At 36.0% G+C, this 26,320-nt stretch overlaps 9 protein-coding genes across 17 annotated transcripts; 3 read left to right on the top strand and 6 right to left on the bottom strand.

Annotated features, from left to right (window-relative positions):
• Positions 1 to 20: 20 nt before the first annotated feature.
• Positions 21 to 2,772, bottom strand: LOC107036949 (heparan-alpha-glucosaminide N-acetyltransferase). Its single transcript, XM_015255220.2, has 4 exons — positions 1,458 to 2,772; positions 1,056 to 1,335; positions 845 to 972; positions 21 to 766 (listed from the first exon to the last, which is right to left on the bottom strand). Exons 1-4 carry the CDS (start codon positions 2,385 to 2,387, stop codon positions 407 to 409), a joined length of 1,698 nt encoding a protein of 565 aa, XP_015110706.1. The 5' UTR covers positions 2,388 to 2,772; the 3' UTR covers positions 21 to 406.
• A 71-nt stretch (positions 2,773 to 2,843) lies between these two features.
• Positions 2,844 to 5,610, bottom strand: LOC107036954 (trans-1,2-dihydrobenzene-1,2-diol dehydrogenase). Of its 3 annotated transcripts, none has more exons than XM_015255231.2 (5): positions 5,006 to 5,610; positions 4,120 to 4,331; positions 3,745 to 4,036; positions 3,269 to 3,666; positions 2,844 to 3,190 (listed from the first exon to the last, which is right to left on the bottom strand). In XM_015255231.2, the coding sequence occupies exons 2-5, from the start codon at positions 4,319 to 4,321 to the stop codon at positions 3,087 to 3,089; spliced, it is 996 nt and encodes a 331-aa protein (XP_015110717.1). In that variant the 5' UTR covers positions 4,322 to 4,331; positions 5,006 to 5,610; the 3' UTR covers positions 2,844 to 3,086. The 3 variants fall into 3 exon arrangements, with proteins under 3 accessions (XP_015110717.1, XP_015110718.1, XP_015110719.1); XM_015255232.2 differs by lacking the exon at positions 5,006 to 5,610 and adding an exon at positions 4,396 to 4,951; XM_015255233.2 differs by lacking the exon at positions 5,006 to 5,610 and adding an exon at positions 4,396 to 4,951 and having other exon boundaries at positions 4,120 to 4,323.
• On the top strand, positions 4,340 to 10,269 carry LOC107036951 (transmembrane protein 135). Its single transcript, XM_015255224.2, has 8 exons — positions 4,340 to 5,668; positions 5,859 to 5,989; positions 6,241 to 6,367; positions 6,872 to 7,252; positions 7,383 to 7,550; positions 7,699 to 7,839; positions 7,972 to 8,138; positions 8,224 to 10,269. The coding sequence occupies exons 1-8, from the start codon at positions 5,468 to 5,470 to the stop codon at positions 8,336 to 8,338; spliced, it is 1,431 nt and encodes a 476-aa protein (XP_015110710.1). The 5' UTR covers positions 4,340 to 5,467; the 3' UTR covers positions 8,339 to 10,269.
• LOC107036947 lies at positions 10,134 to 12,580 on the bottom strand. Its single transcript, XM_015255219.2, has 3 exons — positions 12,490 to 12,580; positions 12,306 to 12,398; positions 10,134 to 12,111 (listed from the first exon to the last, which is right to left on the bottom strand). Exons 1-3 carry the CDS (start codon positions 12,540 to 12,542, stop codon positions 10,305 to 10,307), a joined length of 1,953 nt encoding a protein of 650 aa, XP_015110705.1. The 5' UTR covers positions 12,543 to 12,580; the 3' UTR covers positions 10,134 to 10,304.
• Positions 12,581 to 12,644: 64 nt separating this feature from the next.
• On the top strand, positions 12,645 to 17,020 carry LOC107036950 (bis(5'-adenosyl)-triphosphatase enpp4). Of its 2 annotated transcripts, XM_015255222.2 has the most exons (10): positions 12,645 to 12,732; positions 13,357 to 13,565; positions 13,723 to 13,963; positions 14,255 to 14,356; positions 14,550 to 14,913; positions 15,022 to 15,231; positions 15,314 to 15,562; positions 15,744 to 15,846; positions 16,078 to 16,117; positions 16,264 to 17,020. In XM_015255222.2, exons 2-9 carry the CDS (start codon positions 13,450 to 13,452, stop codon positions 16,103 to 16,105), a joined length of 1,413 nt encoding a protein of 470 aa, XP_015110708.1. In that variant the 5' UTR covers positions 12,645 to 12,732; positions 13,357 to 13,449; the 3' UTR covers positions 16,106 to 16,117; positions 16,264 to 17,020. The 2 variants fall into 2 exon arrangements, with proteins under 2 accessions (XP_015110708.1, XP_015110707.1); XM_015255221.2 differs by lacking the exon at positions 16,078 to 16,117.
• LOC107036952 (KICSTOR complex protein C12orf66) lies at positions 16,584 to 19,483 on the bottom strand. 3 transcript variants are annotated; one of them, XM_015255225.2, is made up of 8 exons: positions 19,137 to 19,483; positions 18,763 to 18,909; positions 18,499 to 18,650; positions 18,281 to 18,421; positions 18,083 to 18,221; positions 17,808 to 18,001; positions 17,444 to 17,594; positions 16,584 to 17,325 (listed from the first exon to the last, which is right to left on the bottom strand). In XM_015255225.2, exons 1-8 carry the CDS (start codon positions 19,215 to 19,217, stop codon positions 17,044 to 17,046), a joined length of 1,287 nt encoding a protein of 428 aa, XP_015110711.1. In that variant the 5' UTR covers positions 19,218 to 19,483; the 3' UTR covers positions 16,584 to 17,043. The 3 variants fall into 3 exon arrangements, with proteins under 3 accessions (XP_015110711.1, XP_015110712.1, XP_015110713.1); XM_015255226.2 differs by having other exon boundaries at positions 18,763 to 18,922; positions 19,137 to 19,228; XM_015255227.2 differs by having other exon boundaries at positions 18,763 to 18,922; positions 19,098 to 19,151.
• An 88-nt stretch (positions 19,484 to 19,571) lies between these two features.
• On the bottom strand, positions 19,572 to 22,854 carry LOC107036946 (WD repeat-containing protein 3). The gene is made up of 4 exons (XM_015255218.1): positions 20,995 to 22,854; positions 20,635 to 20,904; positions 19,909 to 20,541; positions 19,572 to 19,815 (listed from the first exon to the last, which is right to left on the bottom strand). Exons 1-4 carry the CDS (start codon positions 22,684 to 22,686, stop codon positions 19,651 to 19,653), a joined length of 2,760 nt encoding a protein of 919 aa, XP_015110704.1. The 5' UTR covers positions 22,687 to 22,854; the 3' UTR covers positions 19,572 to 19,650.
• An 89-nt stretch (positions 22,855 to 22,943) lies between these two features.
• LOC107036956 (exosome complex component RRP46) lies at positions 22,944 to 24,118 on the bottom strand. The gene is made up of 5 exons (XM_015255234.1): positions 23,918 to 24,118; positions 23,708 to 23,821; positions 23,487 to 23,608; positions 23,246 to 23,389; positions 22,944 to 23,166 (listed from the first exon to the last, which is right to left on the bottom strand). The coding sequence occupies exons 1-5, from the start codon at positions 24,003 to 24,005 to the stop codon at positions 22,978 to 22,980; spliced, it is 657 nt and encodes a 218-aa protein (XP_015110720.1). The 5' UTR covers positions 24,006 to 24,118; the 3' UTR covers positions 22,944 to 22,977.
• Positions 24,119 to 24,497: 379 nt separating this feature from the next.
• LOC107036912 (two pore potassium channel protein sup-9) lies at positions 24,498 to 26,314 on the top strand. Of its 4 annotated transcripts, none has more exons than XM_015255164.2 (5): positions 24,498 to 24,828; positions 25,022 to 25,084; positions 25,173 to 25,516; positions 25,616 to 25,734; positions 25,815 to 26,314. In XM_015255164.2, the coding sequence occupies exons 1-5, from the start codon at positions 24,675 to 24,677 to the stop codon at positions 26,083 to 26,085; spliced, it is 951 nt and encodes a 316-aa protein (XP_015110650.1). In that variant the 5' UTR covers positions 24,498 to 24,674; the 3' UTR covers positions 26,086 to 26,314. The 4 variants fall into 4 exon arrangements, with proteins under 4 accessions (XP_015110650.1, XP_015110648.1, XP_015110647.1 ...); XM_015255162.2 differs by having other exon boundaries at positions 24,971 to 25,084; XM_015255161.2 differs by having other exon boundaries at positions 24,929 to 25,084.
• The last annotated feature ends 6 nt before the right edge of the window (positions 26,315 to 26,320 follow it).

The raw sequence follows: 26,320 nt of genomic DNA, 5'->3' as shown, positions 1-26,320 counted from the left end.
ATGAATAATCATCCATTCCATTCTTTAGCAAGTAAAAAATTTTCACATTTTATTGGTAACTGTAATGAATTATATTACTAGAAATCGTATAGAACAAAAACATTCAATTGACAGTGAAATATAAATGAGATAAAAATAGGTATAAAGACAATATTATATAATTATTATTCCATGTCCAATTGTCGACGATGTTGACAACGATTTACATCATAAACACGGCTCACAAGTCACAACAGTCAAGACTGAGTAATTAAATCTAGTTTTGTCTCTTTTAAAGGATTAATTCTAATCTAGGCAAATAAATCAAACCTAGAGCAATAGTCAGGGGAAAATAGTTGAGAGATAATAGTTGATCAAATGTGTGTGATATGTAAGAGAATGAAAATGTTTAATATCTAGAAGGAGATTAAACAGTGATTATTATGTCTTTTCGATAAAGTAAATAGGCTATTAATCCCCACAGGGTTGTTGTCCAGATGTTCATAGCGAGTGTTGCAGCATGAGTCGGATCGTTTAACTCCCAGGCCCATGGGAAATTTTTCATTGTAAAGTAATGACCGACGTACAAAAATAGTGCATTAGCACCAGCATAAATGAACGGTCCTCCATCCCACATCCTTCTGTGATCAATAATGTAGTATAGGATGGCGAAGAGTAGGAAGGCAAAGCAGCAAGTTGTGAGGACAAATGATAATGACATGAGGTTTTTGCTGACGGGAATAATTCCTTCTTTGCTCCAGTTACAAAGAAGACCAGCTACTATTCCCTAGAAAAAAATATTATCATAATGATTGAATATTATAATGTCCCACTAGAATAAAGTCACTAGATAGAATATACTCACAATGAAAATTGCCCAACAAATCCACCTGACAATCTTGGAAGCATTGTGAAGGTAATAGCAGAATAATATTCTCCCGGCTTGGACACCAAATTGGACGATTAGCACTGCAGATAATGTATTTAAAATGCCTATAAACAGTGGAAAGAAAATGTGTTCAATTGCAAACATACAAATTGACATTTAATACTTGTAAACTTATAAACGAGAATACCTTCAGGATCATGTGGAGCAACAGTTCCATAAACTGGATTATGTATTTTCATGTACATATGGCGACCAAAGACCATTCTATCGATATAACTGGCGGCTCCACCAGTGCAATTAGCATATTGCTGACGATACTCGTTACCTCCTGGACCGAGATATCCCCTAGGACAGCCAGGAACAGGTAGGAGGAATATTATTAGCAAGTGTATTGCAGCCAGCACGAAGACAATCAACCACTGTACCCAAGCATCAAGGATGTCTTGCAAAAATGCAAATCTTCCATACTAACGAGACAGAGAGAGAAAGAGAGAGAGAGAGAAATAGTAAAAAACAACCTTAACATATTTCATCACATCATCTACTGTAATATGGAGGAAAAAAAATCAACTTTTTCTGTCTCACGTACCTGATAATTTCGTTGAGATTTCATTCCAATAGTTTCAATGCTAGCACAAATGAAATAAGTAATTCCAAGCAATTGTAACACTCCAGTAAACCGTAAATCCGATAATCTCGTCCCCCTTTGTCCATTAATTATTAATCCCAATAAAACAAGAATGAGCCCACGTCGAAGGAATTTGAGAATAATTCGAGGTCGCGAAATGGAGAGTCGCATCTCTGACTTTAATGAAAGTACAATAGTCAATCCCATGATCCAGGCGAACCAGGGCAACACAAGATCAGCTACAGTCAGGCCAAACCAAGGTGCATGTTTGAAGAAAACATACTCTCCTCCTCCATTATTAACAAAAATCATAAGCAATACAGCAATACCACGAAAAGCATCGATTGTTCTAATTCTAGTACTGGCTCTCGTAACTCTGATCACCGGCGGTTCATTATCCAGTTGCCTCGAATTATCCAAAGGTCCTGTATCATCATGATCAATCTCAGTACTTCTCGATAGAAATCCCCTAACAATATTGACGAGAAATTTCGTTGTTATATTGATCAATGCGCCAATTGTCAGAACCATAAAAGCAGCCAGAATCGGAAGGTATGGGTTGATTGCCTCCTGAATTGTATAGATAGATGAACATATCGACTCACGCGATAAATTCCAACCATAATGTCCATGTTCTACGAATCTGTACGTCGTGTGACACCACTGGAGATTGTTTTCAACATAGTACATGTGCAGGGGCCATTTTGTGGAAATTGACAATGTTGTATTACTTTTAGCTGACACATTTGTCCACAATTGATCAGAACAGGCATTGCATTCATTGAAGAAGGAGTAAAGTGATACTGAAGTATTGTAGTCGTTTATGATACTGATACAGGCTTCGTCTATTCCGAGGGTTTTGTTTGGATTTTTACAATCGTCATCTTCCATTGTTTTAAAAATATTATTGAAAAAATAATTCTCTTTTGCGCCGGCGATAATTCCAATCTATGTCGTGTGTATTGTGGATCCGTGACTTTTTTTTTGTTTGTTTTTCCTTTTTCCCTATCCACTACTCATTTTCTTGTCTCACATGACCATCAATTGAATACAAATTTTTTAATTAATAAAGATTGAATAAAGACTCACCATCAGTGGTGAAAATAAAGAATACATATGAAAATAAATGATTATAATAAATGATCCAATCACTAGCTGTAATAATATAAGGAAACTTGTATATTCGTTTGATGCCTTCCTTGATGTGATGGTGTTTTGTTGTTGTTATTATTATTATTATTATTATTGTCTGACCAATCAGACAACTGCTCGTTAAGACAAGCCACCTTTGCGCATGATCAATATATATATTGCTCCATCTGTCTTGTAAATATCGCGCATAAGAAATTCAAATAGTGCACTTTATTGTAAAAAAAATTATAATCATTATTACAATTCGTATCTTACAATATAAAAATAAATGTAGATGGAGGATATTTCTCCATCTATGAGAATAAATTCATAATGATAATTATTTTTTCATGCGTTTACTGCGCCCGAGATAAACCGAGTTAGTAATTTTAATTTGTACCACTTAGTATACAGGGGGACAAGAATCTCTTATTCTCCATTAGGTCGCCAAGATAAAATTTAATCCTGAGGATAAACAACTCCAATTTGTCTACGAAGTTCGTCTTCAATTTCAGCAATACGCAAAGATTCGGCATGAGAAATCTTTGTGCTTTCCTTGAGACCTACGAAAGAAGAAAAAAAATTGAGCATAAAAAATTGTATGATCGACAAGCGAAATAAAACAACCTGCTGTTGCAAACCTGCTTTGATACATTCTCGTGCCTCCATTGCTTCAAATCTAAGACCAGCACTGTTGACGAAATTAAACTCATGTGGTGCTTCTGGAAGTGGATGTTCAATTGTACCCGAGGGCAATTCAATCTTAACTGGACACCAAAATTGGGGGATCTTGATAGTGCCTTTCGTGCCAATAACATGAGCTTCATTGGGCAAACCAACGAGTGCATGGGTCACGATTGTTGCTGTTCGATTATTGCTGTACAGTAGTGTTGCAGACATGGATTGATCAACTCCATCATTATTCAGAAAACCTGACGCCTTTATCGACACAGGATGCTCCCCATCGTAAATAAACTGTGAAAACTGGACTGTATAAACACCCAAATCCAAAATAGTCCCACCTCCCTGGGCCTTGTTACTGCAAATCAAGTCAAACATGGCTGACCATATATTTACTATAAAATTAGATGATAACTTAAAAAATGTCAATTATTACCTCAAACGTTCCACATCAGGCATTCTGAATCCAAATGAAACAATTACTTGTTTGACATCTCCTATAGTTCCTGTCTCTATCTCCTTCTTCACTCTCTGATAAAGTGGGAAACAACGGCTCCAAATTGCCTCCATCAGGAACAATTCTTTCTGCTTAGCGAAATTAATCAAATCGGTTGATTGTTTCACATTCAATGTCAGGGGTTTCTCACACAAAACGTGTTTGCCATTTTCCAACATCAACTTGGTTACTTCCAAGTGCTGAGGATTTTGCACTCCGATGTAGACAATTTCTAAATAATTAATTCATTTCACAAATTTATATTCAAATTAGATGAAAAATTTATAAGCTAGTTTATTCATGATGAAAACTCACCGACATTAGAATCTTTGGCGAGTTGTTCATAATTACCATAATACTTGGGTATATTATGAAGTTGAGCGAATTTTTCAGCTCTAGTAACATCTCTAGCAGCAATAGCGACAACTTGATGTTCACTATTGGGTAGCGTTGCCAAAGCAGTAGTAAAGTCATGAGCTATTTTCCCAGCACTTGCAATACCCCAACGTGTAGCCATATCTGTATATCTGTGTGTATGATGTATGTATGAAGATGGAAAATAATTTTGCTCACCGTTTTGTCAAACTTAACCTTATTCCAATATATTCTTGAGTGGTTCAATGTTGTTTGAAATGCGATTGCTGGAATGCGATTCTCCTAACTTGTATATATTTATTATCTTGATTATTGTGGCATAAAAAAGAATTATCTCTCGTCGAAAATATTCTTATCGCAACAGTAGATGATAAAAAGGTGTTAACATAAAATGAAATTATCAAAATTAGAGAGATGAATAATTATCGAGAATCATTGATAAGCTCTCAAACTATTGACTGGCTGGCTGGCTGGCTGGCTGGCTTGATTGTAAGAAAAAATAAATATCTTCAATGCTTATATTGGTGTGGATACACAGGAAGAATTGATTGTTGCCACAAACCGAGATTGGTAGCCATTGTGTTATTGAAAAACACAGGCGTTAGGCCATAGGCGTCGACAATGATAACCATATTCTCTTTACGTACTCATACAAACTCTTGTAAACATGTTTCACAATCACTCCTATTATGGAAAATTCATTTAACATTATGGCAAAAATTATAATTATTTTTCAACATTAAATATTATCATAATTATAAGAAGGAAAGAATCTTTTCCTTGTTTTTTTTACTTTTAAAATTAAGAAAATCATTGGTGGGCTTACGCCAGTTGTCCCTGATTGGTTCTTGGTGGACATTTAAAAAAATTCCATTCTCCTTCATTCGAACCACATCCATCAGTGTATCTATACACATATAGCAATTCTATCCCAGTCGCGGTCGGCAGCGGCTGTCGGAGAATCTCTACTCTTTCCCGTTCATTTTCTCCAACGTAAATAAACAACTCTTCATCAACAAAACCCTAAAAATTGACTCTTCATCATTCACTCAGCTAAACAAGGAAATTTTTATAGTGCTTAGAGCTCCGTGTTTTTCTCTTCCCTACACATGGCAACTCTCTCAGCTGTTTAGCCATTTAAACCCCCCTAGACTCATTGCGCAATCGCCGAAAGTTTGCATGCACTCGAGTGAAATCCTTTCTATCGCGCGGTCAGGGAACTCTGTTCTCAATCAGAAAAAGAGTGCACGCGCACTCGGAAGTATCTCCCAAGATTGATGAAATATTTATGAATTCACAACGGGACAATTCTCGATTATTATACTGTGATAAATCAGTGAAAATGCCAACCAAGTTTAGTAAATTTGTTATCGACGCAACTTGCAAAGAATATGTTCATCCGTGGACAGATTCTTGCATCAGTGCAACTGCTGGTCTCGGTCTACACGCCATCCAAGAGTGCCTAAGGATATATACAACTGTTTATCTCGTATGTAATTATCACTTATAAATCACTTGTAGTTGTTTTTGTTTTTTTTTTTTTTTTCTGTTATCAAATACTTTTTTAACATCAAGGCCGAAGGAGAGGAGACATTGTACTGATGTGAGGTACAATAAATCATTTAAAAGCCTATCAATCATCTGATAGTTAATGTTTTTTATTGATATGATGATTTAAGGTGACAATGGTGATGAGAGGCAAAAGGCCAACTAAAAATGAGATTAAAAAAATGTTGATGGGAATACTTCAGTCCACAGCCTTTCTGTCGTGGAGCACTTTTACCTTCTCTATGTTTTTATGCAGTTTCAGGTAATTATGGTCGATGATCAAGTTTTCCGAATACTGAGACAACATTATAATGTTGTAGTTCAAAGATTATTTTTCCAAATTTCTACTGAAAAATCGATTTCATCCATGATGAAAAAAAATTGCTCACGTTTTGCTAAATGCAATTTAGATCACCCCGGCAAAACTGTAAATGACCGTTATACTTTATACCTTAATATAAATCCCAAGAGAAAAAAAAATGCAATTACTTTCTTTTTATTTTTATATTGCAGACGATTGACTGGAAATTTTAATGCATTATCAGTGGCATTTCTTCCATCGTTCTTCTCGAGTTTATCTGCAATCGTAATTGAGAGGCCTTCGAGGCGTACCATGCTGTGTCTCTACGTATCAAACATTGTAAAAAAATGCCTTTTTTTTCACATCCAAATGTTTGGAGCCAAATTCCCAGCTGAATAGAAAATCTCAATACATTTACTCTTGAAGCTCTTAATTGTCCGAATATTTGCGTAACTAATTGATCCGTGTATGCGATGGATCGAATAAAAACGATTTCATCAATTCATTGTTGAATGTTCAATTAATATTGAAGGTGAAACTTTTTTTTGACGACAGATACAACTATTGTTAAAAATGCATTCGTAGCTTCAAATTATGATGAAGCAATAATCTAGAAATCTCTTTGCCTCACATTAATTTCATAATTGAACCGAGAGTAAATTTAACAAATACATTTTTTGTGTTTATTCTTCAACTTCGCAATTTTCAATGTTTTTATCTATTCTGAATTGACACTATACATATTATTATTCAAAAAAATACATAGTCTACTAGTAATATTAGATTATTAAAATATCAAGACATTTCGCATCGGTTTAATGAATCTTGCCGTATTATTCTCAGGCAACAGAAACTCTTTTCAAGATGGGATTATGGCGAGGATACTACCGATCAATTCCCTATGGAAATGTTTACATATTCGCAGCCAGCATGGCTACACTACTCTATCTCTACCGAAACAGTGATGGCAATAACGACGCGATATTTAGGATAATAAAATTCGTTGCTAGTCCCTATGAGGCTAAAAATCATATACAAAGTCAAATTGGAGATAGAGCTGATAGGAGAGATGGGCAGAGTGATAGAGTAGAACACTCAATATCAAAATCAAATATTCTTATGGAAACACTTAGAGCTTATCACAGATTAACAAAATGGATTAAAAGCTTTGGGAAACATTGTCGGTGTCCACATCCTCATAGTTGTGCAAATTTTGTTCTGGGCGTGAGTAAACATCAATGTATTTTGTATTTTTATTTTATTCAAGTTGTATTCCATAATAAGCTCTTCTATTCTATTTCAAATTTCTATGGCGGATCTGCAATGATTTTAATCGATCTTTATTGTTTTTCAGGGAGGCTCTAAGTTGTTTGGAATTGGACTGACTGTACAAATAGGATTAAAATTAATTGTGCAGCTGAAAACATTGTTGAGAAAGCCTTATTTATTAAAACCTATGATTTTTCAAAAGAAAAACATTGACTTGGCTATTTTTCTCGGTGGATTCACTGTTATATACAGGGTAATTACAATATAATAGGTCGAATATATGAAATAAATAAAAGAATTGAATGATTCGATTCATTCATTTTTTTTTCTTTCATCATGCTTTCAATTTCCCTGGGATTTTTTAAAAAATTGATAAACTTCATTTTGAAAATGATTTTCAGTTTGTCTCTTGTACATTACGAAGATTCAACGATGGTGATAATCCTATTCACGCATTGCCAGCTGGATTACTCGCAGGATTGACATTCGTCATGTTCCCCAACAACACTATTGCTCTCTACGTCATGTGGAAGTCATTGCAAGTATGATGAATCATAATAAATTATTACATTCACAATTTCAATGAAATTTTTTTTTTTCTGCAAATTTCCTCAACTAAAAAATCGTGTAATTTCCCCTTTGCCTTTTTACGTCCAATGAATTTCATGTTTCAGTTATTTTGGAATAAGGGAATCGAAAATGGAACATTACCAAAGATCAAAGGATTCGTGATTGTCCTTTATTGCTTCAGCACAGCTGTTTTATTCCACGCAGCTATGGTCGAACCACAAAACTTGAGAGCCTCTTACTTCAAATTTTTACACAGTTTATCTGGTGGAAGGTAATAAATAAGAAAGGGAATTGAAATTTTCCTCTAATAATTAATATACTCATTGATAACTAATTATTTTTATCATTTCTTAAAGATTAGCAACAATGAATCGAATTCCTCTTGATCAATTCGGCCTAGAGACATCAAAATACCTGGAACAAGTTCTCATAAAAACAAACACCACAAATAAGCTGATTTTTTCGTTTTGAAGGGCAATAAATTGATTATTAGAAACATAAAAATCAAACAGCAAGCGAGAACATTAAATACAACAGATTCAAGTCCGTATAGGAAAGAATTGCAAAAATTGCGGGGCCAGCTTATCATTACCTCACAAAAAGCAAATGCGTGTCTTTAACTTATGCAACGAGTCAACAATACATGAGTAAATAACATTAGTTAAATTTGCTCGTCGTATTCTAGAGTAGAATTATGCATGAAATGGAATGTACGATACTTCTTATTGAGAAATCGTGACCTTTGCAGTGCTCGTATGACGCAAATGAGAAAATATGTGGAGAACTCTCTCTGTATACATTATAATGCAAAAAAAAAAAAAAAACCAAACAAAAACAAAAACAATTCAGATATTTGAAGCAATTGTTTAAAACTACTGAAAGGTATAGAGAATGAATTCTCTCATCAACTATTTCTTTCTAATGCTCACTTATTTCGCCTTTCAGTGCTCATATATTTAATTCAAAAAAATTACATGAGCAAACATTCTACTTTGTCCCATGCTCCCCTATCAAAAAGCATTTTAGTAAAAAAAATTTGTAGCTAGAAAAAACGCTTTTATGGGATTAGTTTTTTTCCTTTAAATCACTATTTAATGACAAATAAACGAATTATGTAATGAACAAATTAAAAAGTAATTTCAGCGGAATTTAAAATGTAAATAGTCAAATGTTTTTAACAATTCCGAGAAAACTTCGGAGAAACATTTCCTTTTTTTTTAGCTGAAAATAGTTTTCTACAAAAATATCGTTTGATATTTTCTCGTCAACCTAATCGTTAATGAGATAATCGTATTAACAATAGTGAAGTTCCACAATTGCCTTCAATCGTTTTACTACACAATCGCTCACTTTTATTGTTATACAAGGGAAATAATTGTTGAATCGCTCTTAATTACAGATTCGTGAAAACCAAAGAGACTTTCTTAAATAAACAAATCGGTTGAAAAATAAACTCATATCATTGCAGCCGTCCATCAACAATAATTTTATTGTTTTAGGCTAGTAAAAATTAGAGGGTAAATGTTAATTGGTGATAGGATAATCAATTAGAAGTACTTGCAAGCCAAGTTGAAAGAATGGTGCCTGGTGAACATTGTGATAGTAAATTTTTATACCATTTAGATATTAAAATTACGTTTATTGCATCAACTATTGATTGGTACTTTATCGTTGATAATTGATTATAATATAAATATAATGTAGAGGGTTCTTGTAGAGGGAGGTTGACTTTAATAGTTTAGTAATGAGTATATATTATATTGGTATAGTATATGAAAATAAAATTGAATTGCAGCGGAATATAATTATGATTTCAATTTGAATAGACATTGGCACAAAATTAATGCAGATGAGATTAAAAAATAATTGGAATGAAACACCAGAAAAAACGACTATTTATCACACACAATTCAGACAACATTTTTTTTCTTCTTATTTTTAATTGAGTATTGTTTGACTCTTTACCCTCAATTAAAAGCAAAACATTAAGTGTCCTGAATTGTGTCAACTATAGTCGTTTAATTTTGACTCGGTGTCCCCTACCAACTGACGACTTACTGCCTTATCCCTCACCAGTTCAACGGGACTATTGTACTATCAAATTTGCAGTAATTATGCAAAAAAAATTTTTATCGTTACCATAAAAAGGCGACAGACAGTTACGTCAAGTTCAGAGTCTAATTTATATATGGTACGAGTCAACAAGTGAATAGGTAAAAATGTAATATGAAATAAAAATAAACAAATAAATAAATAAATAAATAAATAAAATGAAATGAAAAAAACTTTTATTCGTAGAAGCTAAAATTGTAAGAAAAATTATAATCTTCATTATTTGAACATGTTTGTGATTTTTGTTTTTTCACGTGAATTAAATACCAAAATACCACTGTTGTAACATAAATGTCAAATTATCAAAGTTATTTATTCTTCTTGATTATCGTAAAACTTTTCGACTCTTGATAATTTGAATAGCTCTATCCATCACCTTATTAGCCTTCTCCTCCTCCTCCCTCCTCCTCCTCCTCCTCCTCCTCCTCTTTCTCGTCCCCTTCTGATTATTCCTCAGCACGCTCTCCCAATTCACTCTCTTCCGTGAGACCCCTCTATCATCTAAAATCCCCGCAACAATCTCACTCCCAGCATTCGAACAAACCACTTCAGGCTGAATTGGCCATCCAGTACTCCCCAGGATATCCAATGAGTTTGCCTGCCAGGGTAGGATCCCAAAGGCGCAATCTCTCCAGTTGAAATTGCCAGGAGCCAACTGCCACAGAGAATTCCTCACAGAAGCCTCACAGAAGCTTTCGTCTTCATTCACCATCTCCCCCCCTTCTCCACAAATTCTCATTAATTCTTGGACTGTGTGCACAACTTGATCATAATCCCCATTGTCATTGTCATAAATAACTTGTGCACTTTGAATTCTCAAAAAGTCCAACAGATTGCTCTTCTTTTCAGCATTCATCTCAGGACTGATCAATTCCAAATATGGCCCGATAAAAATTGCCGTATATTGATTAGCGTTCATAATCACTTCCTCACTGAATCTCTCATCAGTGAAAACCCTAGGAACATGAGAGTTCACTCCTAACCATGGACAGTCCCTCAGCTCTCTGTAACTCGTATTAATAATTCCCTCTAGCTTTTTATTGATAGCCCTCTGCGGAGTCTTCTTGCTTCCCTCCTGGGAATGCTCCAGCTTCTCCCCCTCCTTGTGTGCAATTTTCAACTTGAGAAAACTCTGACCGATAGTTTTTAGCCACAAACTTGCACATTCCCTCATCTGGCTGCTGTTTCTTCCATCATTACAATTGACTACCTCAATTAGCTTAAAAGTCAAGGCCTCCAGGAGTTTTGCCTCATGAATGAGAGAAATCATCGGCTGCCAGAAGGCGATCAATTGTCTAGGTAAATTCTGACGCCTCTGATAATTTTCATCATCACATTTTCTTGAGAATAGCTCTAAAATCTCATGACTGACGAGAAAGACCTGGCTGTTGATAAGGACATTGGTGATTATATTCGCCAGGGACTTTTGGTGGTCTTTGCATCGATAAAGTTGATTCGTTATATCTATGAGGAGATGAGATCTTGCTGTCTTCAGACGATAAGTGTCTTCCTCCTCCAGCTCTCCGTGCTCTGAGAGAATACTAGTATCTAGGTGTCGTTTAGAGACCATGTTTGTGCATGTTTGAGCATCAAAGTCCTTGAGGGTATTCCTGAGATGCTCATCGGGAAGATGTGAGACGAGTGACAAGCCTGACTCCATGTAGAGACCGACTGACATCCAGAGTTGTATGAGATCAACGAGACCCTCCAAAGAATCCATCACCTCCATTTCTGTCATTTCATTTTGTTTCTTGAGCGCTTGATCGAGGGCTTGGGCTTCTGGTGCCCAATACTCTTCGTACAACCACGTCAACAAGACGTTGGTGGCCATTCGTAAGAGGGTGATAGAGGGCAACTCGTGTCCATGGGCTGTGTCGTGGCGCAGGTTTACGATCCACTCGGGAATTCTCAGTTGCTTTGCTATTTGGAAGAGGGAAGTTTGCTTTGTGGGGCCGATGTTCGAAATGTGATTGAGGAAGCGCATTATTGTGGTAGAGTACATGAGGGAGAGGTCGTTCTCGTGGTACATGGGGAGAGCCCCGGAATTTATTTGCCGGCTCCATGAGCGATCTCGCAAGCAGACCTGGATCAGGGAGAGAGTGCACTCAATGCCCACTGGGAGCTTTGATATTCTGTAATTATCAAAGACCAGATGGAACATTTATACTTTTTGTGCTTCTTTTTTTTCTACACTGAAGAGCATTGAATTGAAATTTTTCTCCACAGAATGAAATCCCCTCGTGAGATTTGTACTTTCAACAAGTACAAATTTCATCAGGCAAATTCATTTTTCATTGTATGATAATCGTTTAACATTTATATTTACCGGCCTTTCCACACCAACAGCATCTCATAACCTCTCGTCTGTTGCTGCGTGTCATTAGAATAGATTTTTTTATACACGTCGTACCACTCTGCCCTGAAACATCACATCAACATTTAATAGCGCTTCCCCTACTGCCAATCAACATTAACTCTCTCACTGTATAACAATTAATTAGAATACGTACAGGGAAAACCAAGGAACACGTTTAAGCTCGTTACTCCTTGTATGCAGTGCCATCAGTGAAGACTGCTGAAGACTGAACTGCACTGCACTCAACTATATACACTAACACACATAACAGTGTCATATTCTCTCTCTCTCTCTCTCTCTCTCTCGGGCGTTTGGGAAATGCGCGAGCATTTACTATATTACCAGTGGCAACGGGAGCGCGACACTCTGCCGTAGATGGAGGACTCTACTTGCATAGGTACGCGTATATTACACATAGAAGAAATTACATAGTAGAATTATAAACAACCCAAGAAAAAGTGCAATATTTAATCCAATCTCATATTTTTCGTTAAAATGAATCTGTTAATTGTTCATGTCCTTGGATAACCCCTATTTTCACACCCCCTATTGGATAAGTTTTATCGAGACGAACAAAAACATGTGAGCTAGTCGAAACAAATATTTGTGTATTTTTTTTATCATCCGGCTTTTTGGTGTGAAAATTTTGTGGAGATTGTTAACATCTGTTATTCCACATTGAATCATTTAAGGAGAATAGTTTTCCACATGAAAGAAGACCAATTTAATGTTTTTTTTCTCATTGTTTTCAACATCATAGAATTCAACGACTGTCTAAATAATCCAATAACAGAACTACCAACTTTAAATAGATGAAAAAAAAAAAAAAAGTCCAATTGCTGATTAGTAAGCATAATAATACCTAACTTCAATAATTTTGTCAACCATCTATTTATCTTCCCAGCTGTTCATTTTAGAAGAAAATATTTTTCAACACATTTCCACCAAAAAATGTCCTCTCGCATTATCTCTCAAATCTTTCATTATTGAGATAATTCAATATATTCAATTATTTTTTTAGCATTTACAGGAGAAAATGTCTTGGTGATTACAACGCGGTCAAACATCTCAACGTAGAAGAAAGCAGTTTTTTTTCTTTCAAAACGCCCTAGAAATGACGAATCAATTAGGAATATTGATTCAACTATCTCTGATATTGCTCAACACAAAGTACGTTTTTTCGACCTCACCGCATCCGAAACTCCTCGTAATATCTTACGACGCATTTAGGTAATTTGGAAAAATACCTTTTGAAAAATTTATGTTGGTTTTTCATCGCCATTGTTGTATTCGCCACTGAGTGATCAATTTTTTTTGAGATAATAGGATCTCCCGTCATTTGGGAGATAACAATCAACAACTTTGATTGTTGTTTTATTTTTTTTAGATACGATTACTTTGATAGAAATATAACACCCTTCATGGTTCAGATGAAAGAAGAGGGGACTGATGTTGAATACATGAATAATGTGTTTGTGACAAAAACACTAATAAATCATCACTCCATTGCAACCGGATTTTATGCTGAGACCCATGGGGTCCTAGAGAATGTCATTCTGGGGCCCGAGGGGTTCCTCAATATCTCCCAAGAGTTGTTCAGTTATAATAAGAATATTTTACCTATTTGGGTAAGAGGAAAAATCTCTATAAACTAAAATCGTTGTTTTTTTTCTTCTAATTCTCGTCTTTCCTATTTTTAACTATCCTGAATAGTTTATCAATGTTTATATTATGATGGAATACAATTTCATCTTGACGTATTGTATTGTTGGCAGTTATGGAATGGATATTCATCGAGTCCTTAAATCCATAACGCTCATCATTTAAAAAGTGAAAATATTATTGGAAAATCACTAATAAATTTAAAAATATGAAATATGCTTTTTAAAATTGTTAAAGTGGAAAATTCATTATTTCAGACTATCAACGAACTGGACGGTGAAAACAGACACAGTGGAACGATGATGTGGCCTGGGAGTGAATACAAATACCGAGGGATGGTAGTACCGAGTCATGTCATGGTAGATAACTATCCTCCAATTATTAAACAGAAACTCATTTTATTATTATCATGTCAACTGTTAATTTTGAGGAAAAAAAGCTCTTTTGACCTTTTCTCTTACACCCACTTATTATCAAAGAAATGAACGCAAACTAATAATAATAATAAATAATAACAATCCCCTTTTACAAAGTTTAAATTGAAATTTTCAGCCCCTCAACATTTCAATGCCCTGGAAGGCTCGTGCCGACAAAGTAATATCCTGGTTTCTCGATGAGAAGAATCCAGTGAATTTCGCTGCACTATACATCGAAGAGCCCGATGCTCACGCCCACGCCCTAGGCACCGAACATCCAAGAGTTAAAGAATTATTACGAAAACTCGATGAGTTAACGAAATACATTCACGACAAACTCGAGGAGCATAATCTTCAAGATGTGAACGTAATCCACTTGAGTGATCACGGTATGGCGGATGTATCTATTTCTAGAATAATAAATATCACCGAATTGGTTGGTAAAGATGATTATGAGACTGTCGCCAGTACCTCTACAATGTTCATAATGCCTCACGAAGGTGAATTGATTGCTATACTTATAATCGATACTTGTTCAATTAATTATGAAACTATCGGCAACTTGAAAATTTCTTTTCGTTCTTTTTCCTTTTTTTTTTCTTTTTTAGGGAAGGAGCATAATGTCTATAATAAACTCAAAGCGGCAGCTAATAAAACTGGGGCCTTTGAGGTCTGGTGGAAACACGAAATACCAGAACGGTATCATTATGGTAGTAATAGCAGAATGAGCTCGATATTTGTCGTGGGCAAGGTCGGCTATGCATTCGAAGGACTCTATAACTCATTTCCTTATTATCAGTCTACATTCAACGTCACAAGTAATTATAGAATCATGTTGAAAAGAATGATTCCTTTTCGAGAAAAAACGATTTGTTGAGTGAATTATTATTTTCATTTCAGTTACTAATGACTCACTGTTCGGAGTACATGGTTACGATAACGAGGATCGTAGGATGCACCCAATGTTCTTTGCCAGAGGCCCAGCGTTCTTATCACACTGCAAACTAGAACCCTTTCAGAATATTGACTTACTGTCACTCTTTTGCAATCTTCTTCATATTTCCGAGTGCCCCAATACTAATGGCACTCTCGAGGCTTTTAAACCTTGCCTTAAGGAGTATGAGGATCCATCAAAGGACAAGAGTGTCTGTATGTATCTAATACCATCATTAAACATTTATTCTTCATTTCTGTGAGCCATTGTGATCACAATATTTTGCCCCAGTGTCCATTATTTTTTACAATTGGTAAACATCTCCTCTAAAAATGTTATCCATCCCTCCCATATAAATGTTTTATTAATTTTCATTGTCTTTATCAATCCTTGCAGATGCTGCATTGATTAGTATGATAATAGTTATTTGCATAGTCGTTTTGGGAACCCTCTACTACCTGAGAAGAAGCCGAGAGCAACGATATTGGCACGCATACAAGTAATTTCTTCCTCGTATCAATCTCTTTTCCATCTTGGGAGTGCTTGGTTCCATTCATTCCCTCAAAAAAATGTCCACTCTTTTATTACTTGATTTGACTTGAATGGCATTTTTTTTTGAGAAAAAAATATTTTTTTTTCGCTTTATAAAATTTTTTTTCTCACTGAAAAGCTGTTTTTTTTTTTTTCAGTATTTGATATTTAGACAGTAAAATAGATGATGTATTTTCAGGAGACCAAACTATGAAGGGTCTGCATAAAATTTCAAACGAGTAATTTCTGTTTTTACTGAAATAATAACATAGTGCATGATTAGAAGTTTTTCTGCGTGTCAGGCACCTGTGTGGATTTTTTTGGTCACAAAGATTTTTCCTCAGGGAGTCTGTGATGTAGTTAATTTATTTGAGTGCAATTGCAGGCAAATATTGGACGACGCTAAGATGGAACAGCTGTGGGACGATCGTCATGACGTGGAAACGATGTGACAGTAGATAAGATGATTTAATTGATGAGGAAACTGGTGGTTAAGTGGAGATGAGTCCAAAAATCATTTGCAAATATCTAAAGAGGATATATTAGAGAAAAATATTAAAGGACATTTAGACCGTTGTTGATGGGCTACAAAATAGTTTTTTAAGATCCATGTTCTTTCTGAGTACGCGAATTTCAGGAATTTTCGCAAAGTAATCCTGTAATTTTTTAAATTTTACTTGAAAATCAATTTGAAAAATAGAAAAATAAAATTTTGAAAATATTTCTTGAATAAAAGATGTTTAGAGAAAAATACTACGAAACTTTTTCATAGCTCTTGAAGTTCTCTACAAAAAATGTCTTGTTACATTTTCCTTCCAATGGCTTTATTTAAAAAATATTCACAAAATAAACTAGGCAATTTTTTTTTGACTTTATCATCAGTTTCATTCGCCTCGAACAATTGCCCCATCCTCAACATTTTTCTCTCATCCTTTAAATACAATTAATTACAATTGATGGCCTAGTCCTATTTATTGAAAACCAAGATTTAATAGTTAATTATTGACGCATTGATTTTAAAAAGAAAATAACCTGATTGTTACGTAAATTTTAAATTTAATTTTTATCCATTCACGTACCTCAATTTATCTTGTGATTTACAATTATCAATGTACAAAAATAAATTACCTCTACTACAAGAAGTGAGATCGATTGATGCTAGTTATTACTTGGAGAGTTTCAAACTTTCGTAAATTTTATTGCATTTCAAGTGAATGCATAAGTCATTCATGAATGTTACGACGTGGGGATCCTTGTCTTTTTGCTTTCCACTTTCGTATACTGTTATCAAGGTCATTCGTGGATCTATGTTTGACATTGCATAAGTTATTGGATCTTTACTGTGTTTTATATAGAATATTTTGTCCATGTTGAGGAGCTCAGCCTGACGTTCTTTTATTGCTTGTCTAATTGTGTCCCAGTGGATTGAAGGTTTTTGTACCAATATCTAAAAGATGTATATAATTGGGTGATTAATTGATTATTTCTACTACTTTATAGATTTAATTTTAATTTCTCCTCTGATTCCATTTCAAAATTTGATCAATATATAATAAATCTCTTACACTTGGACATCCAACGACAATGGGAAATTCTTCACAAGTATCAGGCTCTCTATCAGGATGACGATATCCCGGCCCTGAATCCTCAGCTCCCCGTGCATCGAACATAATTAAAACAGCCAAAACGTCCCATTTCCTTTGAAATGTTTGGATTCTACACACGAAAATAATAATTTAATTAACTCATGTTCTCCCTCGGACAGAGATGTTCCAACAAATATAAATAATGTTTCTGGAAAGAATTTAATATTTTTGTTTCCTCTAATGTCTCTCATATATGAATATTGGTATTTATTCTTCATGTATGAGATTCATCAATATGGTGGATTATCACATTATTTTCCCTCATTAATGTATACAATAATACTTGTGATAATAATCCAGATTCTGTTTGCTCATGATATTTCTCATCTCTCCCTGGGTTGCCTGTTGGCTCAATGTCGTATGAAAGTATAGAGAGCATTTTGCTAGAATGGCAGATTTCAATTTTACGAGCCACTGATAGAGGGCTGGCTGTTGATTGGCTTTGAGAAACGTTGCACCGAATCCCAATTTCCACGACTGAAAAACAATTGTTTTTTTTTCTTTTTTTTTTTCAATTTTCACAATTGGAGGGAAAATTAATTTTTCACGTTTTCTCACTTCTTTACTCTGGAGTGTTCGCTCCCAAGCGGTCATTCTCGCTTGTGCGCCATATAATGCCATTAAACTAGATAAAAATCTCCAGTTTCTAACTTCGACTTGTGCTCTTGTTAATTGTACCAGAATTTCACATTCTAATCTGTAAATTAAGAAAAGTAAAAAATTAAGCAAATCGCTTAAATTGCTAACAATTCTTACGTCAGCGCAGCTTTAATCGCAGTCAAAGCCATGTGAGAGCAAGATAGCGAATGTGTGTCGACAATTCCTTCAATAATTCTCAATAATTCCTGATGGTTCATGGATTTATTTGCCAGGCTCATATTATACATCTTTTCATAACTGCAACATCGAAATAATTATTACAAAAAAAAAGGTACATGTCCGTGATGAGAATGATAAAGTTGTGTGAATCTCACAATTCTATCAATTGTATCCTAGCGCTGATAAACTGACATAGTTGATTAGACACTTCAGCAACAGTAGCTCCGATTGTGTTGGTCCCCCTTGTCATCTCCTCAACCCTTCTTAGGTCTCCCTTTAGGCATTCATAAGTGGGCTTCAATGAGGTCTACACAAAATCATAAGCCACAATTTCAGTTATTTATTTATTTATTTATTTTTTTCATAATAAGAAAAACCAGGCAATTTTTTAGTAGATTGTAAAAAAAACACGACAATACATCTTTACGTAGGAATCCCTTATTCTTTGTGTGCAGAAATCCCAAATCCGCGTAGGAACGTTCAGCAACGACCACTTGTGGAAGATGCATGAGCAGCATTCCCCAGGGCCCCATCTGAGTCAGTCGACATGATTCTCTCTCTTTCTCCTAATCCAACAAACTACAATTAATTCATTAAATTTGAAACAAGAGTTTTTTTCTAATAAGAATTAACATGCAAAACTCTTTTTCCATATAGAAAGAAAAAAAAAAGTTTGAATATGCAAATAATAAAATGAAATTTATCCATTTTCTTATATCCCTCAACTAATGGATGTTGAGTGAATTCTATTTACTTCTTAAATAATTATTGTTCCATTGTCTTGATCAATTACCACGGACTCTTTGGCCTTCTCGAAGCACAGCTGGGTCACTTGCGTGAAGAAAGTGTTTAAAAATTCCTCCTCATGATCCATTCTCAATTATTTTTCTAATTCTATCACTTGATATCACATTCCCCTACATTATGCGAAACTTTTTTGGAGCCTCTCATCTCTAATACAAAAACCTTGAAGCTCCATCGCTGATGTAAATACACTTGTTTTTTTTTTTGTCAAAAATTAATAACGTAACCTCGATTTCAGTGGTAGGGGGAGCACGATCGTGTATATTATATATATAGTATTTTCAAAAGATATAGGTTAAGGTTTCACGTAATATATTGGGGGGGAAATGGAAAACAATAAAAATTTATAAAAATAGAATTATTGGTTATTGGAAAAAATATTTGTATTACGAAGGAAAAAATTAACAATAAAAATAATAACTTATCCTTTGATTAAAAAATATTTAATTCTACATTTGTACAAGAATGATTAAGAAGAAAAGGTAAAAACGTCAACAATGAAATTACAGTGCCATAATGGCGCGTTTGAGTGCTCTTTCCTTACTCTTCCTAATTTTATTCTTATTTTTCTTTGATTTTGTCGCATCGTGGAATAGTTGGACTCCATCTTTATCCTCAACCTCTCTCTGAATGGATGTCATTCCGTAAAGATTGTAGCCAACAGTGTCCTGCGAGAAACAAAGAATTAAAACAACTGGAAATTTTCAAAAGAAAATGAGAAAATGTTAGCACAATAATACTAGTAATAATAACGAAAATACCCTCAAATGGCCAATTCTCTTCATCGCTAAATCCCTGACTTCCTCCAGTACCGGCAAAAGATCAGAATTAGCAACAATTGGTCCATGATGTGCTTGAATAAGATTGACAGCCAATCTACTCAGCATTTCCGCCTGATATTCACTCCTCAGCAATGTTGGAAGCGTGCTGAGTATTTGACAAGCTGCAGAAAAAGGGAGAAGCAGTAGAGTCTCCTCCATATCCCCAGCACGAATTCTTTTCAATGTCTCGAGCAAATATTCTTCACTTGTTGTACAATTATAGGCCTGCATCAGTAGTGGAGGGGCTGGAGGTGCATTGGGTGGCACGACTCTTTCCAATTCCTCATTGTAGGCTTTGGAAATGTCGAGGCATTCTAAAATGAGTTCTGCAGCCTTCTCACTGTTGACAGTTTTCCTCGAAGGAAGGATTTGTTGCTTTTGTCCTTGTACTGCCGTTGTATTTCCAGTAGCTAGTTGATTCTCCTGTTTCTCTCGTTCTTCTTCTCCTTCATCCTCGAGAACTAATGGCTCTGAGGATCTTTCGTAGAGTCTGACAACTTTGTCAGAGCCACACGAGGCAACGAACATTCCGTTCGGAGAAACTGCACAGTTCCAAGCTTCTCCTGTGTGTCCCTAGATTTAAAAATAAATTTATATATTTTTTGTCAAATAATAAATGTTGTCAGTCAATGAGTGGATTTTTATTGAAATCTAGTCAAGTATCACCTGAAGTGTCACAATTTTCTGAAAACTATCAGCATCCCACTCTTTGACCCGGCCATCCTTGCCCGAGGTGAAGAAATAATGGGTCCTTGGAACGAAATTCAATCCAGTAACGGAGTCATCATGGGCAAATAATGATTTATGGCAATCACCAAAGTCCATTCCCCATATTTTGATATTTCTATCTGCAGATCCAGTGGCTATTAACGTAGAATCGCTGGATATATCCATACACAGGACTGGAAGTTTGTGTCCATAAAGAGAGATGAAAAACTAAATGAAAAGAAACAACAAGAGGAGTATTAAAAATTATTATGGAGATGATTATCATGTTAAAGAAAATGGATAATTAAGCATCCGCACCTTGAACGTATCCAAGAAGAAAATCTTGACAGTTGAATCCAACAGAGCCACAGCAACAAATCTTCCATTAGGACTGATTCTTACACAGAGCACTCCCTCCTCGAGTTTGAGAGTTCTCTTGTGCAATACCGAGAGTACCTTGCATTTTGTATCACTTTTATCATCCTCAATGAGCTCAAAATTCCAAAACTTTACCGTCTGATCTCCCCCTCCACTGGCCACCCCCTTTAAATCTGGGTACAAAACAATACTCCAGACCTCCCCTGTATGCGCCTGAATCTCCTCGAGAATATCACCCGAGGCAATATCGACAATCAGCATATTGCCATCCTTCATCCCCACTACAACATGTCTATCGCCAGGTACAAAAGTCACCGAGAGTGCATATCCACATTGAACAGTTGTCAGACAAACTAAGGAGGGTCTATTCCACAATTTAATCGAGTCCCCAGAGACAGTGGCAAATGCCAGATTATCAGAGCTAAAAGAGATGGCCCTAACGTCAGTTCTATGCCCCTGAGAAGTGATACTTCTCAGCAAACACACCTCCTCCTGCTCCTCCTTATGTCTTGTCACATTTAGAGAATAAAGCTCAATGCTATTGTTGTTAAGACCCACGCAGACCCTGACCTCGCCACCGTTACCCATCACCACGTCAACACTCTTGGCCTTGCTGGTGACCTTGATGACTGGAAGACGTCTCACTTCATCACTCAAATTGAGGGCCTCCTCCTCCTCGTCCTTTTCTTTCCCTTCTCCTCCACCCCCTCCTCTTTTGGCCCTGTTTTTCGCCTTTTTCAGGCGCCGCTTCGACACCTTTGCCTCTACCTCTTGGTCAGGAATCAAGTGAAACAGTTCTATGCTATTCTCCACCCCATGGCATACAATTATTCGACTTGTTGGGTCTGAAGATAGGGAAACTACTCGTCCCTTTCCCTTTCGCAGAATGCTCCCAACCTTGTCGCACCTCAAGGGATAGTCGCAAGCATTCAAGTCATTGCTTTCGTCGTCGTCCGACATGAGATGATAAATCTTGTAGACTCGGAGCTCGTGGTCATTACAACCTGTTACTAGGTACTTGTCGTCCTTGACGAGAGTGAATCCCCACACCTCAGATCTGTGACCGACAATTGTTCTAAAGTTATGCTCAGTGTCGAGGTCCCAGAATTTGATAAATGTGTCTTTGCTGGAAGTGATGAGAACGTTGTGCTCAAGCATGAAGGAAACCTTGGTGATAACTCCTTTATGACCGACTAGGCGACAAATTCCACTCTCAGCGACTACATCCCAAACGATGACGTCGGTATCTTTAGAGCCAGAGGCCAAACGATGTCCCAGCGAGTCATAGGAGAGGCTCGTTATTTCACATTTGTGACCGACGAAGATGCTGATATTCTCGCCGGAGCGGAGGTCGTAGGTCTTTATAGTACCGTCAGCATAGCCGACGGCTAAGTGACGCTTGTTCGGGGAGGCCGCGAGGCAAGTTACTTCGGAGCTCTCACCTGTAAGAACCTGCGCTTTCTCCGAGAGACGAAGGTCCCAAATAAAAACATGCTCGCAAGCGCCCACTGCCACGAACCGACCTTGTTGAGCTTCTAGCGTTACAAAGGCCAAGTTGCAGCATTTGGGGCTCGTAATTATATTGAGGTTACCACTGGCAATGTAGCGGAGATATTGTTTTGTAAGGGGCATGTTGGACGATCAACTCAAATTATTTTAATTTTTCAACTATTTATTTTTATTATTACCTGGAGTTTATCAATTTATTATCAATTGTTCGTAATTTTTTATCTATGTAAACACTCTATCCCTTTTTGAGGTTATGCTCTACTGATGCAACTGATGATTTCGGAGAGCGAGGTGGCGAGGTCCCAGCACACACGTGGTATAATCGATCGGTAAAGCAGAGCTTCATTTTTTCTTTTTTTTTTTATCAATAATATTATAAATATTGTTTTTGTTTTTTTATTAATCATGACAAAATCATCGAGCTGTACATTTGGAATATTTTTTAACCACCTCTCGATAAAAATTGAAAATATATTGGCTAGCTTCTCTGCACTGTTTCATTGAAATCATCAGTTCCTTTTCAGTGAATATTCCAGACGTGTGACAGGTGATAAGATCCTTTTTTATGCTGTCGAATGCGTACGTGAATTTCGCTCTTGCATTCTGTGATGAATCAATAAAAAACAATAGTGACCTTCAGTCATGTGAAAAAATTTCATTTGTGAAATGAAGGAATTAGTACCTGTAATTGATTTGGTTCAGGATCCAAAATAATTTTTCCACTGTCTTTATCTATCATACAGTGAATAGCAGCAATTGTGAATTTCATTGATAAACTTGAGTTGATCAGTGCTAAATTAGCAGCATTAATGGCACATGCTAACAGCTGAAATGAAAAAAAGAAAAAAAAAATGTTGAAAAATAAATAAAAACAAAATCGATTTGAATGAAATGATAACTGAATACTGAATGAATTCTCTTACACCCCCAGCATCTTCCATTTCCTGCAGATTTATGGAGATGGCTGTACCTGGATGTAGACTGATCATAATTGTTGATTCACACGTCTCCTTAATGTACAATTCCTTCATTCTTCCATCAATACCTGAAAATATATATGTATATATGATCAGTCTAGACTAGTCAAAAAAATATAAAATAACCAATTGCACTCTCAGGTGAATGTAATAATTATTATACTGACTGGGTGGCCCTTTAATGGGGCTGAATACGACTTCAATGTGTGCTTTATCATACATCATTTTTGCGAGTCTTGCTTCGATGGGCCCATAGACTCCAGCAGCTATACAAGTGTCCCCTGTAAAAGAAAAAAAAGTATTTTAAAAAATAATAATACTACCATTATTTTTGCATTATTGTCAAGTACAAAATATTATGTATATCTAATAATAACCTTGCATGAATATCGTGGAACCATCGGGCATTGATAATTGATTTAATTCACAATTCATCTCTCTCAGGATACATTTGTCTTGTTCCATCTTTATGCAATAATATATGTAATAATAAACAATTATTCCAACGGAACTTTTTCACTATTATATTATTAAAGAACACATGAACAACAGAGCAGCCAGCCAGCCAGCCAGCCTCCATGAAGTGTGAAGAACTCTGAAATATTTTCTCAAACGATAAAAACGGAATCCACTTTACTAATAAAGTGAGAGGGTACCTTCCCTCGCATCACGAGAGAATGCAAAAACCAAACATTTGCCGCCACTTGCCATCGTTTTTCAAACACTCTCTCATCCAACAAGACAGTTATTCAATTATACACTCAACGTTATAAGAAAAAATATTATTATGAAAAATCAGGCACTGCTGGCAATTGGCAAAATTCATGGCAATAATTTTTAATAATACTTGATGATATTAGTATAAGCCGCATGTGTGTGCCTGTATCATTGGAAAGCTGTGTGCTAGGGGCGATCAATAATTGGGCTCTGCCAGTAACGCATGTTCTCAGTCTGATCTTCAGTCCGGGGTTCAAGGACGTCGTTGTTACATGTCTATATTTTTTAAATTTTATCTGTGGCATTTAAATTCTGTGCGTTTACGGTTTATCAGAGACAGTTTGATGGGTGCTGGATAAGCTTGGCCATCCGAGCGTCTTAATTGTGCTAATTTGGAAGTATTTATCAATAGTCAAAATGACAGACGACGAGTCGGTTTCAAATATGAAAAGGCAGAATGTCAGGACTCTGTCGCTTGTAGTTTGTACGTTTACATATTTATTGATTGGAGCTGCTGTTTTTGATGCTCTGGAGTCAGATACTGAGAGAAAACGGTGGGAATTTCTGTCTGGTGAGTGTTAATATGTCATGAGATAATTGCCATGTTTTCTATTTCTATATAATGGTGGTTGTGTGTGTGTGTATGTGTGTGTGTGTTTTTTTTCCTCCAGAAATAAGGAGGAATATGATTAGAAAGTATAATATTTCACAAGAGGATTACAGAATGGTGGAGATTGTTATTATTGAAAATAAACCCCACAAAGCTGGACCACAGTGGAAATTCGCTGGGGCATTCTATTTTGCAACTGTCGTACTTGCTATGATTGGTGAGTTGCTATGATATTTATTATTTGATGAAAGCTGCTCGACAGATCGAGCAATAATGCGTATAATGATATTATCTATAATTTCTAGGATATGGACATTCAACCCCTGTAACAGTTTGGGGAAAAGGCTTCTGCATGCTCTATGCAACAATTGGAATTCCCTTGGGTTTAGTAATGTTCCAGAGTATCGGAGAGCGATTGAATAAAGTGGCATCAGTTGTCATCAGACGGATGAAGAAATACATGAGGTGCCACAAGACAGAGGCGACAGAGATGAATCTCATGCTTGCCACTGGTGTTCTCTCCAGCATCATCATCACTACTGGCGCTGCTGTGTTCTCCCGCTATGAGGGTTGGAGCTACTTTGATAGTTTTTATTACTGTTTCGTCACATTGACAACTATTGGATTTGGGGATTATGTCGCTCTGCAGGTACATATGAGCAGAACAATGTGTGGCGTTTTTAATGTCACTTATTACAAATTTATTATTAATGATGGCTATTAATTTTTATTCTCCTCTTGAGTGCAGAATGATCAAGCACTGTCTACAAAGCCCGGATACGTTGCCCTAAGTCTTGTATTTATACTCTTTGGTCTGGCAGTTGTCGCTGCCAGTATAAATTTGCTCGTTCTTCGCTTCATGACAATGTAATCATTATTACCTATTATAGTCTTTATATTGAGAAAAAAAAGGAAAAAAAAGCAAGAAAACTCTTTTCCTTTTTCAGGAATGCAGAAGAAACCAGGAGAGACGAGAGTGAACTCCAAGCCTCTTCTCACCATGTTCTCACCCTGGATGGTGAGGTTCTAGCAGTCAATGGAAAATTACTATCAAGTCATGTTCCTCCAATGATCCACGAGACTGATGATTGTGTGAGTGTTTGCTCATGCACCTGCCTTGGTACTGCCACCACCGAGCTGATCGACTCTTCAGGCTACCAGGGCTACCGTCCACCATCTAGCAGTGCCAGTCTACGTGTGAAACGTGCGTCTGTTTGATGGAGGGAGTATCGCCGTCGTAGTAGTCAAATTCGTCGGTTGTGGAGGGTTGAGAGTAAAGAACGTCTTGGCAACAGTGCCGCTTCAACATGAATGATCATCATTATTCACACAAGTTGTTGCTATAATAAAAACAAATAAGAGCCAGAAGAGGAAAAATTATCCTCAATTAAGGATCTAAAGACTGATATATATATATATATATATATATATATATATATATATATATATATAT

Source organism: Diachasma alloeum, unplaced genomic scaffold (assembly GCF_001412515.2).
Source record: "Diachasma alloeum isolate Michigan unplaced genomic scaffold, Dall2.0 Dall_scaffold_00212, whole genome shotgun sequence".
Lineage (NCBI taxonomy): Eukaryota > Metazoa > Arthropoda > Insecta > Hymenoptera > Braconidae > Diachasma > Diachasma alloeum.
The sequence above is the reverse complement of the archived record's forward strand: the minus strand, read 5'-3'. Positions and strand labels throughout refer to the sequence as shown.